The sequence below is a fragment of the Canis lupus genome, chromosome 11 (assembly GCF_011100685.1).
Source record: "Canis lupus familiaris isolate Mischka breed German Shepherd chromosome 11, alternate assembly UU_Cfam_GSD_1.0, whole genome shotgun sequence".
Classification (NCBI taxonomy): Eukaryota; Metazoa; Chordata; class Mammalia; order Carnivora; family Canidae; genus Canis; species Canis lupus.
The window spans coordinates 61205307-61223451 of record NC_049232.1 but is presented as its reverse complement, the minus strand read 5'-3'; the positions used below and the strand labels follow the sequence as shown (position 1 = coordinate 61223451).

The following is an 18145-nucleotide window of genomic DNA, read 5'->3' as shown; positions in this document are numbered from 1 at the left end:
TAACATGAGAGGTGTAATTGGGATCTCTGTTCCATTGCTTCAGTGACTTTTCCGACCAGTAGCCAGCTCCACTCACACCCTGCCAGCGGCACAGGCTTTTTTGCATGGTATGGTTTTTCAGGGAAGAGGGGGGTTAGGGTCACCTTTTAATAGTGTTCCTAGTCCGGTCCCATCTCTCTCAAAACACATAGGGGCAGTTATTTACCCGCTAATTTGCCAGTGCATATTATACATATTCAAGTTAAAAAAAAAAGGCCTCTGAAATTCACAAAACCTCAAGAACATCCTGCCAGATGTGATTTTTCTGATTTCCCCAGAAAGGAAAAGAGCATAAAATGAAATACACACTCAATTTGTAGGCCTGGGAGGTAATTCTGCTTTCTCTTTGGGTGCGCTAGAGATTAATGAACAAATGCACATTTGATTGTACTTTAGCATTACCCTAAGCTTCACTGAAGTACCCGTGTTAGGGAAGACTCAGCCTTTTTATCCGCTAGGCCGTGCTCTCAGGAATGATTGCAAGCAGGCAAGATGGTGTAGTGGAAATAGTGCAGACATTGGCATCAGACAAATGGGGGTTTGTTTGGATCCTTGCTACACTACTTGCTGAGGTCGTGATCTTGGGCAAGTTGAATTTTAACCCAGATCCCTCGCGATCTAGATGATAGATTCTCAGAAACATCAAATTCTTATACTTAGAGAAGGCAGATGAGATTTTTGCCCCTCAGCTGTGCACTTCTTGCATCCTTACCTCCTATTCTCACCCCCTTCCAGGGACCTAGCTAGAAGGGCAGAGAGCTAAGGTGAGGCTTGCAGAGGTGTCTGGTGTTTGGGAATGAAGGATTGATGTATAATTTCTTCTCCAGAAATCTTCCCTAGTTTGATCAAGAGCCATGAAGTTCCTAATCACTTCCCTGGGCCCTGGGAGTCCATTATGCTATCTGATTGTCATCCTGCCAAGTCCCATACTGCTTTTTTTTTTGTTTTTTGTTTTTTGTTTTTTTTGCAAATCTGGTGGGACCCAACCTATAGGGAAGGGTCTTTGTTGTACTCCCCAAAGATCAGCCCACAATAACTTCACCTCCATTGCCCTGTGCTGCCTGGACCAACACCACCCTATCTTTGGTGTCAGTATCTTCAGGAGGTTAAAGAGAATCCCTTGATTCTTCGAGTATTTGGTTGGATTACATAAACTTTTCCCTGTATGAGGAGCAGCTGACCTAGGCAAGGGACCTTGTTTGGTTTTCCTTGAACTATTAACAGGGAGATAAGGAGGTTGACTGAGTAAATGTTCAACAGGCCAGAGTCCCTGCAGAGGATGGCCACAGGGATCAGATCCTGTTACATCCTTGCTTTGGATGTGGCCTCTCCGGTTGGACTATGATAGAAGAAAAAGAAAAAACGACCCCAATGTTGGAAATGCAAAGGGTAGCTGGCTCTAGCTTATCTTCTGGGGGAGACTCTGTTAGCCCATCTGCACGAAAAGAGTAAGATAAATAAAACAGGATTCCTGCTTTGGAGGAAGGTGGTCACTGTGAGGTGGAAGGAGTGGTCCCAGTGGGACAGTAGCAGAGTGAGTACTCCCAACCAGAGTGCCGCAACAATCCTGGCGGGCTCCCTCACTGAGCCTTTGCCCTGTGCTGGCACTCTGTTACATGCTTTGCTGTAAGAACTCATGCCATACTCACTGCAGCTCTGTGAAGTAGATTGTATTTTTATCACCACTTTACAGATGGGGAAACTGAGTAACTTGGCCAAAGTTGCTACTTAGCAAGTTGCAGGCACTGGATATGAATCCCATAGGTCTGACCCCCCTCAGACCCCTACAGCAACACAGCTCTTCGTCACTTAGAGCCTTTTTTTTTTTTTTTTTTTGATGGTTGTTAACTCTTTTAGGGTCATAGGTAACCCTGAGAATATGATGAAAGCTGGAGCCATGGCCTTTATGTCCAAAGGAATTCACACATGCTTGGTCCTTAGGTTATAGAGCGCTTGGTTCCAGGGCACATTTATCTTGATCCTCCTAAGTGGCACCTGTGGCAACTACCACAAACCCAAATGTACCTTTGACACCTAGGACCCACCCAAGTACTGCCAAACATGCTGTTTGTAAGATGCTCTTGCATAATGAGGGGAAAGGAGAGTGAGGAGGTGACCAATGGGCTGGGTGGGGCCCATTGTTTTGATGAAGAACATAACAGCACTGACAACAAATGTAGCTTCACAGATGACATCTGACCCCAAGTTAGCATGTTTATCAGGTGTCCTTGAAGAGCCTGTGAGTGGCAGAGGAGGAGAAACTAATATGTTTGGCCAATGGAGGACCGTCAGAGGGGACTGAGGACGGCTGGAGTACAGGGGAAGCCTAAGGTCTAAGGGAAGGAGCATGGACTGGGATCACAGAAATGTGGGGTCCACTCCCAGTCCTGCCCACTGACTCCCTGAGCACTCTTCACCTGCCACTTCATCTTGCTGTGGTTTCCTTAGAGCATGAAGGAATTGGATCAGGTCATTCTCAGGGCTCCTCCATGTCTCAGGCAGGTGAGGCAGGTGGTGGAAGGTGAAGTATGGGTAGTTGGGAACTTTCTGCATGCCAGGCCCTTCCCTGCATGGCCAGCTCTGCCCCTCTCATCATTTCCCCAAGGCTGAGGTCATGGAGCCCATTCTCCAGATGATGCAAGTAGATTAAGAACTACTATCTGATGCCAGGTTTCCAACTCAGGCTGGGGTCAGCTCAGAGGTGGCCAGTCTCTCTGGGATGTGAGGAAGGGGACAGATTTGGGATGGAGCAGTGTATGGGTGGAACCAAAAGAGATGAAGGTTCCATGAGACCGCTTCAAAGAACTAATGTTTCTTTTTGTGTTTTTCTTCTCAATTTCATAGGCCACTTTCCAAACAAAGCCATGCCCTCTGCAGGAACGCTTCCTTGGATTCAGGGGATTATCTGTAATGCCAATAACCCCTGCTTCCGCTATCCGACTCCTGGTGAGGCCCCTGGGGTGGTTGGAAACTTTAACAAATCCATGTAAGTACCGTATCAGGTTTTCTCTCCAAACTTGTCAGTTAATACGTTTCCTTCCCTTCTCAACCTCTGGAGGATTTTGAGTGGTTGAATTTGAGTGAAGTTGCTTTTGTAAAGATTTGAAGAATGAGGGCAGGGAGAGTGGCCGCCAGGATTTAAGACTGTGGGATCTTCCTTTGGCGCATTTTAGGGGTAACGATGAGTAGCTTTTATGACAATAAGAGTTGTGTGGTTGGGGGCATTCTTCCCTAAACTGGTCGGTAACGAGGGAAGGGGGAGACACGACACTGCAGCTCTGTCCGGTAATTAGCCTACTCACGTAGCCACATTTCCTGGGCATCTGAAGTGGCTGGTCAACAGCTGGGGGAGGTGGTACACAGATGTGCACAGGAGGGGCCCACGGCCAAGGCTGGGAGAGCCTGTTACTTTATTCCAGATTGGCTCTTACTCTGTCACTGCCCTGTCATGCCGCAGTGTCCCAACGCCTGCAGGTGTTCCTCTTCCCCAGGTGTGAGTTCCCTGAGGGCCAGGAGCTTGCTTCCTATGCTTTTGTATTCGTGGCTCCTGGCTTCAACACTGGACGTAAAGATGGACTTAATAAGTGTTTGCTGCACGAGCCATGGAAGATTCTTGGAACACACAGAACCCTGGCATGAGTTAGAGTGGACAGAGGACTGTGGGGGAGGTATCAGGACAGTTCCGAGGAAGCTGCAGCCAGGCCAGACAGGGCCACGTTTTAATATTCACAGACCTTAGGCTATGTCGCTTTCAGGGACCCCCTTCTTGAACACAAAAATATTAAGAATTTTATTTTATAACTGTGTTGGTACCAAGATGGATATAATCCAGGTTGGATTTTTTTAATCATATATATTCATTCTGAATTTCATTTTTAATTCTGATTTTAAAAGACATTAAAAATTTGGGGGGATCCCCAAGAGCATCCTGGGCCCTGGGCACTGTGCCTACTGTGTCTCATGGATAAGCTGGCTCTGGATATGTGTGTGTGTGTGTGTGTGATGGGGGAGCTGCTGGGCCTTGAAGGATCATAAGATTTGGTTGTGTGGACACCTGGGAAGAGCATTTGGGGCAGGGATGGTGGGTGGGAGGGCAGGAACGTCAGGTATTAGTGAAGCTGGGCGTGGGGAGCAGTAGGAGTGCCCAGCGCTGGCCCATGGAAGAAGACCTGGCTAGCCAGGCTGGGACATGTTTTCCTGGCAGGTACTTTCTTCAAGCTAGAGAGGCAGCTGGTCTAACCAGGGCTTTTCTTCTTTTCTTGCACCCCCTGCAGTGTGTCTCGCCTGTTCTCAGATGCTCAGCGGCTCCTTTTATATAGCCAGAAAGACACCAGCATGAAGGACATACACGAGGTTCTGATGACGTTACAGCAGGTTGAGAGTTTCAGTTCAAGTAAGCACAAGCCTTCTGTGTACGGGCTCATAATTGGAAGCTGACCTACACGGGGGTGAGACGGCAGCCCGGGTGGCCTGGCACTTGCGCCGTTAGCTCTTCCCTGGGGAGCTTTCTTCCCCGGTGGCTGGGCTGTACGGCCTCCCTGCAGGAGGCATTTGAGAAGAAACTAGGAAGACAATGCATGTGCCAGCCTCCTTGGGCAGACGGGAGAAAAATCATCAGACAGGAATGGCACAGGCCTGCCATGAGGACGAAAGTTGCTGCCAACTTCATTTTTTTTGGAGTTGCCCAGTTGGTTGCAGTGAATGGGCAGTTTTATAGACAGGGGGTAGTGAAGTACACATAAGAGCAATTAAAGTTGCAGCTTGATATGGATACGTGAAAGTGAAGCCCTTATTTCTAGAAGGGAAATGCAGCTCATCTTCCACCTCGTCATTTGATTTTTTTTGTCTGATGGGCACTGGAAGTCTCATCTTCTAGAAGTGAAGTCTTCATCTCTGATCCGATAGGTGCGCAGGTTGCTTCCTGCCCGCCACTGAGGAAGGGTTGGAGGAACAGATGGTTTATTGCCCCGGGGCAGTGGCTGCAGGAGTCGTGGAGCAGCCTGCCAGGCGGTGGCCTACCCAGGGGATGGGGGGCGGTGGGAGCAGTCCCCTGGGTGCAGGCGGTCACGGCGTGCGTGGTAGAGAATTTAAAAGCAGTAGTGAAGCCGACGAAGAGTTGGTCTGCTTTCTGTCATCACCATGTGCCCGTGGTTCTAAGCAATGTCAGTCATAAATTACTCCCCATCATGGGCCAGCCGTTGCCACTGGTCCATCCAGGAAAGTACTTTTTACTCAGTTTGGTGTTTCAGGAGGGATAGGGAGGGTCAGCCTCTGCTGAAAAACCTCCCAGTTTGTGATCCACTTGGCAAAAAAAAGAAAGTGTGTAAAGTGCTAGAGTTTCAACCAGGCTTGGAGCATTTTCTTGGGAAGACAGAACTGTGCTTTCCCTGGGCAAGAGAAGAGGCCGTGAGCAGTGTGGGACCTGATAGCACAGGGGGGTTGTGTGTGGGTGGCAGGGAGTCGTGTCCTTCACCTCGGAGAAAGGTGTGGCTGTGCTTGGCCTCCTGGGTCAGCTGCGAGGAGCTCCTGGCTGGACCACTCTGGGCTGCGCGGCTTGGCCATCTGGGTGCTCTTTGCTCGTCCAGTAGGCCCCTAACCTTGCACCATGTCTCTGTCCCAGCATAGGACCCAGGGTTAGACACCAATCAAAGTCTCTGTCCTTTCTGATCTCCTGGAGGACCCCTGCCTGGCAGACCAGCGGCAGAGCTGGGGTTACCTCTCCTACTACTGAGGGACAGTGTGGCCCGTAGGAAAGAGTGCCAGGGTATATTACTTTGTAGCTTTGTGACCTTGTGACTAAGTCATCTAGGCCCTTTTAGGCTACTCTTCTCATCTGTAGAAGAGGACAGTAGGAGAACCTATCTCAGGATTGTTGTGAGGAATAAATGAGATAATGCATTAAATAATTGCTTAAAAACAGCACCGGGCACGTAGGAAGCACTTAGTGAATATGAGCTGCGATTATTTTGAATTGCAGTGGTGATGTCTTGGCCAAACCTTTTTTTTTTTTTTTTTTTTGAGATTTATTTACTCATGAGAGAGAGAATGAGGCAGAGACATAGGCAGAAGGAGAAGCAGGTTCCCTGTGAGGAGCCTCATGTGGGACTCAATCTCTGGACCCCGGGATCATGCCCTGAGCCAAAGGCAGATGCTCAACCACTGAGCTACCTAGGCGTCCCTTGGCCAAACCATTTGACTCCTCTGAGCCTTCATTTCTTCATCTATAAAATAATAGGTAACTTGCAACGTAAAATGTCAAACCTGACACAGTGTCTGTCACATAACAGATGTTCAATAAATGGGAGCCACTCTTCTTCTTAGATGTCAGTGAGGCGTATCTGAGCGCCTGGCCTTGCTCCTCTGCCTCTTCATGGCTAGAGACACAGACTAACTGATGGGGCTAAGTTGTTAGAGTTTCAGATCCTAGTGGGGGCTTCGTTGGACTCAGAAACAAGTTTTCTTCTTTGAGCAACCGGAGACATGAGCTAGGGTGGAGAAGAGAAGACAAACGTGTGTCCAAAAAACTTTCTCTGGGAATCTCTGAAGAGAGGATCTCTTGTGAATTTGATGGTATCATATCAACACACCCAGCCCATTCCCTTCCCTGCCCTGCAGCTACTTCCTAAATAGCTCCTACCTTTCTTTGCCTGGCTTGCATCACTGAGCCAGGCCTTGGACTGGAGGGAAATGCACAGAAATGTTGCTTCTTCTTTGGTGAAATCAGTAGCTTTTTGCCAAATTTGAATAGCACTCTAGATTTCAGAGAGAATCCAAGGCTGGGTTCTGTCAGTGTAGATCTCGACCTGGAGACCTGTGTTTATCTGCACTGACAGCCCTACTCACAGTATGATGATGGGCTTAGCCCTCCTACATGGTCACTGTCAGAATTGGAAGCATCTGTGGCCTGGAGTCTTGCCCTCATCAACCTTCTCTACGACACACCCACTTCCTGCAGTGGGACTTAACCTCTCACATGGCAGCTCATTTTGGATATTAATAGCTCTGATCACAAAATATTCACTACCCTGCTATACCATGAGGCTAATTCAATTTCCCTTGAAATATTTAAAGACAGCTCTTGTGTTTTTTTCCCTTTTCTTCATGAAGTCTTTGATTTTTTTCTAGGCTAAACATCCTCCATTCCTCTTCCGGAATGTTTTTTCCTCCCTGGTTTCTGCCCCTCCTCTGGTTGTGTTTTACTGTGTTTATGTCTTCTTTGTAGTTTATCAGAAATTACAACAGTATTCCAGCACAGATTAGAAAGGGATTTTTTTTGCTTGCCCCGTTCTGAGCACCATATTTCTGTTAATGCAATATGAGATTGCATTAGACTTTTTGGCATCCACGTCACACTGTTGACGCCTATTCTGTCTGCAGTCAACCAACATTACAGTCTTTTAAATGCACAGTATTGCAAGTTACTTGTTCTCCATTTCTTAACCATGCTGTTGGCCATTTAAACCCAAAGGGAAAACAATCTGTTTCCTTTCTGTTTTACATTTTTAAATTCCCTGTGTCATTTCTGTCCTACCCAAACCATTTTCGATTCTGATTTTGCCATGTGTATATTTGCTGCTGTTTATTGTTTCCTGTCATGAAGGAATTTGATAAATAGCTCTCTTTGTTCTCATCCAAGTCATTAATTATTGCGAACCAAGGCTTGAGGTTTGGATCAGTCCACTGGAGACTAATCATGCCTTTGGACACTACCACTCAGACTCTTACAGATTCACCAGCCTATGATGTCATCAGTGCTGGGCCCCTGCCCTGTGATCTACTTGGAGGATTTGTGATTTCCTTCAGCTCGAATCTGCTAGATTCACTGGACTGTCCACAGAATAATTTGTGGATGTGGGGATCTCTACTCAGGTACTATCTTCTAATCCCATGGTTTCCGGGGCCTGAGCATCGTTTTATTTCTACTTATTGGATGAGACCTTAGAGGTCTTTTTGTTCACTTATAGATGAAGGGGTTGACTAATTTAGTCATTAGCCAATACTTATTATTCTAGGTGCTGGGACACAGAGCTGTACACCACAAAAGGCCCCTGTTCATATGTAACTTCTACTTTAGGAAATAATCTGATCCAGAAGGGGGAATGACTTTTCCAAATTTGCACAGCCACCATAGGTTGTTCTAGGAATGGAATACAGCTAAATGTCTGCTGCTCCATGAAATTCTCTTTCTATAGTGCTATCTTAGGCTGTCCTAAGTAATCTTTCAATTGAGAAGATCTCTAGTTTTAAGAACTAAATCACAGATAAGTCTAATTATTCTTGAAACTATCCTAATGAGAAACCCATGTAGGAAGCCTTACAGAGGAGCATTACCCTGTTTTCTCATCACTGAAACTTTTGGGGACATTTAATTATTTTCTTCTTAAACCTTTACCTATACAGGATGAGCAGTGGTTAAGTTAAAGTTTGGGAGTCCATGTGAGGAGCGTTCATTCTTCCTAAGTTCCTATCATGACTGCAACAGTGGAAATGTAAAAATTGGACGAATTCTCAGGAACCATAGAAGAAGTGACAGGTTTAGATTCTGTTTCTGAGATGCAGACTGGCAAGGATGAGTGAGTCTCTGACTGAGTTTGATGTAGTATCTGAGATTGTTATTTCAAGCAGTATACAGATGACAGCTTTTAGTTTTAACTCATATCAAATTGCACCTTCATGGGCGTTGTTGCTTAGGAGGATGTTAAACAAGAAGTTCAAGAGTATACTGTTTTATGTGCATGTGGTGGAACTTGTGAGAGCGGTTTGTAAATGATAGAAAATTGGAAAATGCTGATATAAGAGAAAGAATTTGGGGCTTTGTGTTAAAATTTATTTTGGGAACAAATTCAGGCTTGACCTCTCATCATCTGTGAACCATGGGCATGTTTAGATTATCTCTGACCCTCAGTTTACCTAGAAACTAGAGATTAGCTGCCCCAAGGGTCATTGAGCATTAGATCAGATGACATCCCGGGAGCATGGCACATAGTCGACACACAATAAGTCTGAGTTGGCTCATCTCCCCTTCTGTTCCTGGCTGACTGGTTTTTAACCAATTTGTTCGATCTCTTTGGGCCTCGACTATCCTTGTCTTGAAATTGGGACTTTGGCAAAACAACCTGAAAATGTTTCATCTCGGAACCTTGGTCAGTACTTGGATGGGGGGGATCATCTGGGACTAAGCATTGATGTGGGCTATGCCCTAGACTGTGGTTCTTGAAGGCAGGACGGGGTCTCGTTCATGGTTCTACCTCAAGCATTAGCATAGTAGCAGGCACTTGGTAAGCAATTGGGGGATCTTGGTGGCATAAAATACCTTTGTGGAGAGAAAATACCACCCCTTTCTCCTTTACAGAGTGTTTTAAGGGTCAGGTGAAAGTGCTGGAAGAGGGCACCTGGGTGGGTCAGTCTGTTGAGCTTCTGCCTTCAGCTCAGGGTCTTGGGATTGAGCCCCGCATCGGACTCCCTGCTTCTCCCTCTCCACCACTTGTGCTCTCTCTCTTGCATGCACTTGTGCACTCTCTCACCCTCTCTCTCAAATAAATAAAATCTTTAACAGCAACAACAACAACAACAAAGTACTTGGAAAGCTATAAAACCCTGGCACATATAATTTTCTAGTTGATTCGCTCATGTGAACCCAAGTCAACCAGGCTAAATAATGACAAAAGTTCTTAAGACAGCCCTGGCTTGCTTTCTTCCACAAGGTTTACCTTCCAGAACTTTATAGGAAGTGCTGCCACGAACCTGAACACCAGAAGTAGATTTACTGAGCAGCTAAAGAAGTTTCACTTTCCCAGGCTCCTCTGAAATCCCTGGTTGAGATCTTAGCTATCAAAAAGTGTCAATGTAGGATTTTTAAAAAATACTCTTTCATAAAGAGAGCCTCCCAAGCTGTGTCCGCCTCAGGCCTCACAAACCTGCATCTGCTCTTGCCAGAGGCCCTGCAGAGACAGGAAGAACTGCCATCTTCCTTAGCCTCCTTCTCGGCCCTTCCCCTCAGGCTCTGTCACCACACCAGCCCACCGGCCCGTCTCTGGTGAATCTGGCATGTTCGGATGGGGTGACTAGCAGACTGGCCAGAGCCAAGGCCTCCCCAGTGGGGCTGGTGTTGCTCAGATCAGGACTCGGCTGGAGAAGATGTCCTTTTGCTTTCTACTCTGTCTTTTCTACTCATTTCCTTTTCAGCTATTTAAATGCATTGCGTAGCGGTATCCCACCAGGCTCTTTGGTGGGCCCCCTGCTGAACGTTTCTGCTCATACACCCGCTCTACCCTGATGCCCCAGACTCTTCTTCATCTCTAACTGGCATGGTGGGCCCAGGCTCCTCACGAGTTTACACGTGTATAGGGGTCAGCGCTTCCTCCTTGGCTGGAAGTTGGGAAATGCACATCCTGGGGCTGAGGCTTCTTGCTGTCCTGGGCTGGCCACCCTCACATCCGCTGTAAGTAGTTCCCAGCTCCCCCACTGTCCCTCATTTTCGTGGTTAGTTAGGCTCTTGCCCACCACTGTATCCCACGGCTGCTCCCTCAGCCTCACTGTTGCTCCAGAACAACTCTGATGCTTGAGGAGGTGCTGTGGAAGTTCTCTATCAGCTCTGACCCGACTGGATAGGATTACATGTGGGTTCTGTGATGTGGCTGGATGCCAGATCCCCAGTGCCCCCTCCCTGTGTAAGGGACTCAGCAACTTCCATCCTCTGCCAAGATCTTAGGTCTCCAGGTGTCAGACCCTGTCCCCCAGAGTACAGCCACCCTACTGCTTTTTAAGAGAAGCTGAGTAGGTGTTCTGTGGGACATCAGAAGATCATTCTCTGGATCTGCTGAATCAGGACAGGCTAGGTAGGTGGGACAGTTGAGGGATGGCTTTCACACTCTCTGTAGGGCTGGCAAGGGACGCATTTCTGAGGATGCCATGTACACCACAGTCCACGTGCACAGCGCTCCCCCTGAGAATGATGCTCCCTGAAGTTGGATAGCGCACGGCCTGCATGGCTCTTTGCTCTGGCCTGGAGTACCTATGTCAGTACCTGCCAGTGAGGACTAGGGTTACAACTGGCCTCCTACAGTGCCCAACCTGGGGGCTTCTGAAATGCCTTCTGTCCGGGGTGTAGAGAGTCCTCTGAAGCTTACGAGAGCTTTTTAAGGAAAGAACAAGGAAGATCCTTTGGGCATTTTGTTACTGGGCTGGAGATATCACTTTGGAAGACATGCCACATCATTGGGATCAAGGGTTGGAAATTGGAAGGGGGGAGATGGGAGATCCAGGGCCACCCTGCATGCCTCCCCACATCCTGACTTGGGTCTTGAGCTTGTCTGTCCCTTCAGCTAGATTTTGTTAGGTCAGTGGCATAGCTGCCATTTTCTATATATTCATGGTACAAATCTGCTTTGTTTGTCCTTTCTGATGTGGCTCTGTAAGACTTTCGTGAAATAAGTCCTGAGGGTTACGCTGGATTTTACTTAGGGAAGAGGGTCATAACTTTCTGACTGTTGGATTTACTGGTAATACTGCAAACTCTGTGGACCTTTGATTCTGCTTTGATCTTTGAGAGTCCAGCAGACACGATCCCCCCGAGGGTAGGGCAGGCAGCCTTTGGTGACATGGCAAGGTAGTTGGCTGTTGAAAGGGAGTTGAGGGAAGAGGATATAAAACTGTTATCTTGCAAACATCCACCACGCAGTACAATTTAGTACCAAGAAAACATTTGGCAGCCAGACTGCCTTGGTTCACATTCTGGCTTTTCTGCTTATCAGCTATGTGACCTTAGATAATTCCATAACATCTCTGTCTCAGTTTCCTCAAAATGGAGACACCAATGAGCTGATATGGGTAAAGCATCTAGTGCAGTGCTGGGCACATAAGAGACACCAGGCTTGTACTTCAGGTCACTGCATATCATGCAAGATAGGGATTTTTTTGTTTCTTTGCTCAAGAAAAGAGCTGAAGCTCAGAGAGGCTAAGTAACTTGCCTAAAGCATCATAGTTGGCAAAGGGAGAAAAAGAACTACAACTTCAGTCTTTCATACTCTGCTGTTACTATGTCCTCTAAAGAGAGCAGCCCGGGGTAGCCAGAAACTTCCCCAAGGTCACAGGATACAGGACACGGATGGCTGGCATCAGCAAGGAGACAAGAGGGCTTCTGAGAGAAATAGCAGACTTCCTCCACTTCCCGGCTTCAAGGGGGAACAGACATGGGTGGAACGTTCCCCAAGGCCCATCTAGAGAGAACATCCTGTGACTCATAGCCATTCCTCCTTCCCTGCCTGAACCCCTTCATTCCATTTGCACAGCCACCGAAGTTGAGGCTGCAGCCCCAAACTTTGTCTTCTGTCCTTGTGGGTCCCCTATGAGTCATCTTTTTGGGAGATCTGATGATACATGTGTCAACAATATGTCATCAGACTGGAAATTCTTTGAAATCTTTGCGTGATTGCAATTCACGTTCTGCATGCACTTGTTGAAAGTTCTGATCGAGGGCCTGGGGTTTCACATTTGAAACCTTTCCAACCTACTATGAGAAAGTTTTCCCAGACCTGTGAGGGCTGGGCTATGTCCGAGAGAGCCCAGGCCGCTGGTTTGCATCCAGGGTAGGGTCTAACCCCAGCTAGGCTGTAATCAGGTGGATGCAGTGCTGCAGTGCTATGTTGAAATATTACTTCAACTAAATTGAATCAAAGGTCAGCTTTACCCAGACAAGAATAGAAAACACAATTGCACTCAATTACAGGACAGCATGTACCCCACAACATCAGACTGCCTTTAAAACATTGGATTGTGTCAAGAACAGTGTTTCATGTGTCTTGCTTTTCCAGTGCAAGATTTATGTACCCCATGGGTGGCAAAGAGGAACTCGGGAGCCCAGTGTGTTTCTAGTTGAAAGCTTCCCATTTCTTGCCCTCTCATCACTGTTGCTTTGAGTCACAAAAGACAATCTTGGAATGACACTCGGTCCAACAGATGAAGTTGCAGCAAGTACTGATGCTGTTTTACATTTTGATACATGGGTACATTGAAGGCTTACAGCGCCATTAGCAGGTTGGTGTTGTCTCAATTTTTTTGAGGAGGAAACAGGCTTAAAAGGGATATGTGTCTATTGCCTAAGGTCACAGAATAAAGCTGTAAGTTGAATCTGGGTCTGTTTGACTTAGGCTTAATAGCATCTTTCCACCACACCATGCTGCCCTGTTGCCTTATTCCAATACCAGGAATCTTGGGTGGCATTATCCATCTTTCGATGCCAAAAATGTGATGAAGCGATTTTAAAGAGTATAGTGATTCATTGAATTCCCCATCAGGTAGAAAGAGCCAAAGCTTTTTAGCCAGAGCTGATTGAATTCAAATATGTCACTTGCTTGCTCTGTGACCTTGAGCGGGGTGTTAACGTCTCTGGGTCTATTTCCATGTTTGAAAAATGGGATTACAACATTTCTCATAAGCTTGTTTTAGGCGTTCTAGAAAAGCAATACATATAAGGAATCTGATGCTCTGTAAATGCTAATTACCTTCCTCTGGTCACAAATCACTGCTGTGTCCCTATCTTGATACAGTTTATTCCTTTTGAAGGGGAAAGCTAAGTTATTTATACATTATATATATGAACAGTTATTCCTTAGTTCTGCCCTGGAAAGAATCTCAGCCCCTACCTCATCTTAAACTCCTTTTCCTTTCCTGTGTTCCTGAGATCTCGGGGTCCTGGGGCTAATTCTGATCCCACGCCGCCTGGTGTTAGGAGCGTCTGGTCTCATTTTCAGTGGAGACCAGCTTCTCAGTGAGGATTGAATGCCTCAAACTCTTTTCTTTCTTCCCATCTCTTCCCCTCTGCCCTTTCTCTTAGATTCAGTCTTTCCTGTTCTTGGATCCTGTGCTTCTTCATGCTTTTGGCCTCTTTCCTTCTCTTTGTTCTTTGCCTTTTCTGAGCATCTTCTCTCACCTTCCTACAAAGGCCTCCCTGGCCTTCACTAAGCACTCTCCATGCACAGTGCTTTCAGCTCTCCTCTTGCTTTGCCCAATACTGGCTTCTCCCTCTTTCTCTTCAGGTCCAGAGTTCATGTGGGTCAACATGACATCTGGTACCTTGCATCTTCTGTTACCTTCATTTCCTGCTGGGCTTCCACAGCCAGACGGTCACCCTCATGGCATCAGGAGTGCCCTTGGCCCATGCTGGCACATCACCCTTTCCCCCTGGGGCCACAGTCTCCACTGGTTCCTTGGGGACCTGGTTGCCATTAGGGTTCTCAGCTGACGTCAGTCCTCATTCCAGGGGGGTACTGACAGCACCTTGCCTACTTCTCAGTAAGACAGTGGGTATGCTACTGCCTTAGAAGATGTCTTTCTCGACCTCCTGCTTTTAATGGTGACTGTGGAGTAGCAGACAGGGCTGGAGGCTCACAGGTCTGCCCACCTGATCCTTTCTCCATCTCCTCACGGCTAAGACAAGGATCATGTCTTCATATAGCATCTCTTTTGTTACAGGCTCCTGCCTTCACAGAGCACTGGGAAATATTGCTCCTTTGAACCACACTACTAGTGCTTCGGGTTTAGTAGCCATTTTGTAGCTTGTTGAATTAATGCAAGTTAACCTGTGTGTAAAATACTTTAAGGAATAGGTGTTTTGTAAGCTTTAGAATACTTCTGTTGGTCTCAGGAGAAGACTCTGGCTTCCTTGGTACTTGCTACAAAGGGTTCAGCGAGCGTGACCCTAAATATTCTGGTTTCTCTTGGGACCCTTTCACGTAATTATCATCTATGACTTTATCAACATTTGTTTTGAACTTGTTTAAACAAACCCGCACTCCTAGTAAAGGTAAACCTCCATTTCTAGAAAAGTGGAGGCTCAGAGAGCTCAAGTGACTCCTCCAAGGGGGTCTGGAAAATGACTGGAAAATTCTGGAACTGAGGTTTGAACCAGGTTAGCCAGTCTCCAGAACCTGAGACTGTTTCGTTATGTCTTGGTATCCCCTCAGCAAGCCCTCACTGTGGTGAAGAAATCTCTCGGGTTGGGAAGCCCAAGCGCAGATGCACAGTGGACAAATTCTGAAGCTGTACCCATCCCAAGCTCCTGACCTCTTCTCACCCAGCCCTAAGGGGTCACCCAGGGAGCAGCCACTCTCCCTGTCTCACTCTGCTGCCCAGAGCCCCGAAATTCCCAGAGAGGCCCTGGTCTTCCCAGAGAGGAGGGTCCAGCCATCTCAAGGAAGCTGGCAGTAGCTATCCCTGGAGAAGAAAGTAGAGCCCTAACATCAGGAAAAAAAGGAAAGCCCTAACTTACCAGCCCTTTCTAGCAGAGAAGTGTCTTAAGGTTTTGTGTATATGGCCAGACAAGTTAGAATCTGGCCTGGTCCCCTCCAGGTCATTGCCCATTTGACAGGGCAAAGGCTGGGAGACCCTCCTGGGGTCATTTTAAGAAGAGTTTCTGGGCCCTTGGATGCTGACGTGATCTCTTTCTCTGCTTTTTCTCATTTTCCTCCTCCACCCACTTCTCAAGCCACTGATTGCTGTGGTTCCTTTTCATGTTGAACAAAAGAGACTACAGGGATCTTGAAACTCGAGCTGGGGACTGGAGGGTACTGACCGAGAGTAACCCCTGCCTGTGCCGAGGGCTTCCCTCCTCCGCCTTCCTGCCCGCCCTCCCTCCTCCCCGCCAGCCCTCCCCCTCCTCCCCACCAGCCCCCCCTTTCCCACAGGCCCTCCCCGCCCTTCCTGGTCCTCAGCTGTGCTCAGCCAGGCTGGGGAGAAGCAGAAGCAGCTCTAAGTGACCATGAAAACATGTTGCCGGGTGCAGGGCCTCCCCGCTGTCTGCTGTGGAAGTGTTTCCTCGGCCTGGTCAGTGAGGCCGGGCCCTGAGGATTGGCAAGAAACGGAGGCATCGGCCCTGTTCTTCCTCAGCCCACAGACACATATTTCACTTGTTTTGTTCTTCAGACTCTAAGATCCTGAATTGGGTTTTTGTTTTTGTTTTCTTTTTCTCCTTTCCTTTGCCCTACCTTTGTACATCCAAAGCAAAGCTCTTGGGAAATGGACAGGCCACCCTTCGGTCCATATTGGAGAGATTGTAGCGGGAAAGCTCTCTCCGCCTTCTGCTGGGTAGTGACTCTGAGTCTTCTCCGTGGGCAGCAGGGCCTCATGTTGAATTTAGCGAGCATCCCAGCTCCGTGGTGACTGTTCTGTGACAAGCATGCACCCCCTCTCAGTTCCCTGCGTCACCTGTTGAGGCTCATCAACTCTTTGCCTCTGAAAGAGTGCTTTTACATTCTTGATCTTGGTTTTTATGACATCTTGTGATTGTTATTAGCTCCATTGTGCAGCTGAGGAAACTGAGGCCCAGAGAGATTAAAAGGGGAGAAGCGAGGTTCATGGCTCCACACTTAGGAAAGAGCAAAGCTAGGACTTGGATTCAGATCTTCTGGTGCCTCTTCTGTGCTGGGCACTGCTGTGCTTTGAAATTACAAAGTCCTGGCCCTCAAGACACTTTTTTTTTTTTAGATTTATTTATTTTAGAAAGAGAGAGCAAGAGAGAGTGAGTAGGGGGAGCAGAGGGATAAAGAGAATCTCAAGCAGACTCCACGCTGAGAATGGACTGTGATATGGGGCTCCTTCTCATGACCCTGAGATCATGACCTGAGCCAAAACCAAGAGTCAGACTCTTAACTGACTGAGGCACCCATGCCCCCCTCAAGGCATTTCTGTTCTTCTGATGAGAAAGATGTGTGCCCAGACAATGGGAGCTCCATCTATGTGCTGTTTGAAGGAAACACAGGAAGCTATTAGAGCACAGAGGACAGCCACTTAACCCCAGCTTGAGTGTGAGAAAGTCAGGGCAGGCTTCCTGGAGGAGATGGTTCACGGGCCAAGAAAAAAAGAGTAGAGGTTAGCTAGGCCAAAGAGAAGAAGGACTGTTCAGACATCTGGCTTTCTCCATATTCTTGGCTTCTTTACTCATTCTCCTGCCAGCTGCATAATGGAGAAAATGGAGACCAGAGGTACAAAGCCACCCCACTCTGGTCTCCTGCTACACTCCTTTCTCCTCCTCCCATTCCACTCCCCAAATCTTAAGTTTTGAGGAATCTCCTCTATGTTTATCTGCTTGTTGACTTATTTTTTTCCACTGAAAAACATTTATAGAAGCTACTGTGTACACAGCACTATGACTACAGAGTGTCCTGGCCCTGCCATGATGAGGGATCTCCCCAGCCACAACCTCAGGAGATTTTTGGCCCTCTTGCCTTTTTCCAGAATTAGGCGTCGGCCTGACTCTTCCCATTCCGCCTAAGCACTTGCATGAACTGTCTTCCTCATTCCTTCTACTTTATTGACATGTCTCTTCATCTCCCTTATCAGCCTTAAGAGTTCTTTGAGGGCAAGAACCGAGTCCTTACCTTCTCGTTACACTTCACTTAGGTACATTGGTAAAGTTAGATGAAAGAAAATCCTTTCCAGCAATCACAAAATTATTACCATTTATTGAGCATATACTATGAGCCAGTTATTCACCATTCATGCTTTACCCATGAATATCTCCAATCTTCATATCTTGCAAAGGTGCTGATACTCTTATCCTTTACCTTTTAGGTGGGAAAAATTGGTCTCGGGAAGGCAAAATGCATTTCTCAGTGAACAGTAGAGTCCAGCACCAAAGTTAGGTTTTTCTGGTCCCAGATCCCTGATCTTTGTGCCACTCTACCATTTCTCAAACTCAGCTACAATTGCCTGGGGAGCTGTATAAAATTCTGACACCTGGGTGTCAGCTCCAAAAGCTCTGATTAGACGTTGGGGCTTGTAGCCTGGGCATTGGGGTTCTTGTAACATTACCTATCTGAGCGTAATCAGAGCCAAGGTCGGGAACCAGGCACCGCACCACACCACACTGCCTTCCTTTGTGCACACAGGCTGTGGCTGTTGGTGGTGGTGTATGAATCTAAGTCCTCATGTGTGGCATGCATGTGATCAGAGTGGGAGTTCTTTGTCGCCAAGGGTCTTTGGCCCGCCCTGCTGCTTCCCCACCCAGCGACCTCACCACCCAGCGCACGTGCACTGCCAAGGGTTGTTGACTGTTGAATCGGCCTCTTGGTTTTTCTGTCTCATCCAGGGGATTCACTGATGGGCGGTT

The 18145-nt window shown here is 47.4% G+C and overlaps 1 protein-coding gene across 5 annotated transcripts in view; it reads left to right on the top strand.

Moving 5' to 3' along the window:
• ABCA1 (ATP binding cassette subfamily A member 1) overlaps positions 1 to 18145 on the top strand; it is a 128319-nt gene that overhangs the window by 30602 nt on the left and 79572 nt on the right. For all 5 annotated transcript variants that reach the window (XM_038553000.1, XM_038553002.1, XM_038552999.1 and 2 more), the window contains exons 4-5: positions 2884 to 3025; positions 4314 to 4432. In XM_038553000.1, coding sequence (XP_038408928.1) covers positions 2884 to 3025; positions 4314 to 4432 — 261 coding nt within the window. The remainder of the gene's footprint in view (positions 1 to 2883; positions 3026 to 4313; positions 4433 to 18145) is intronic.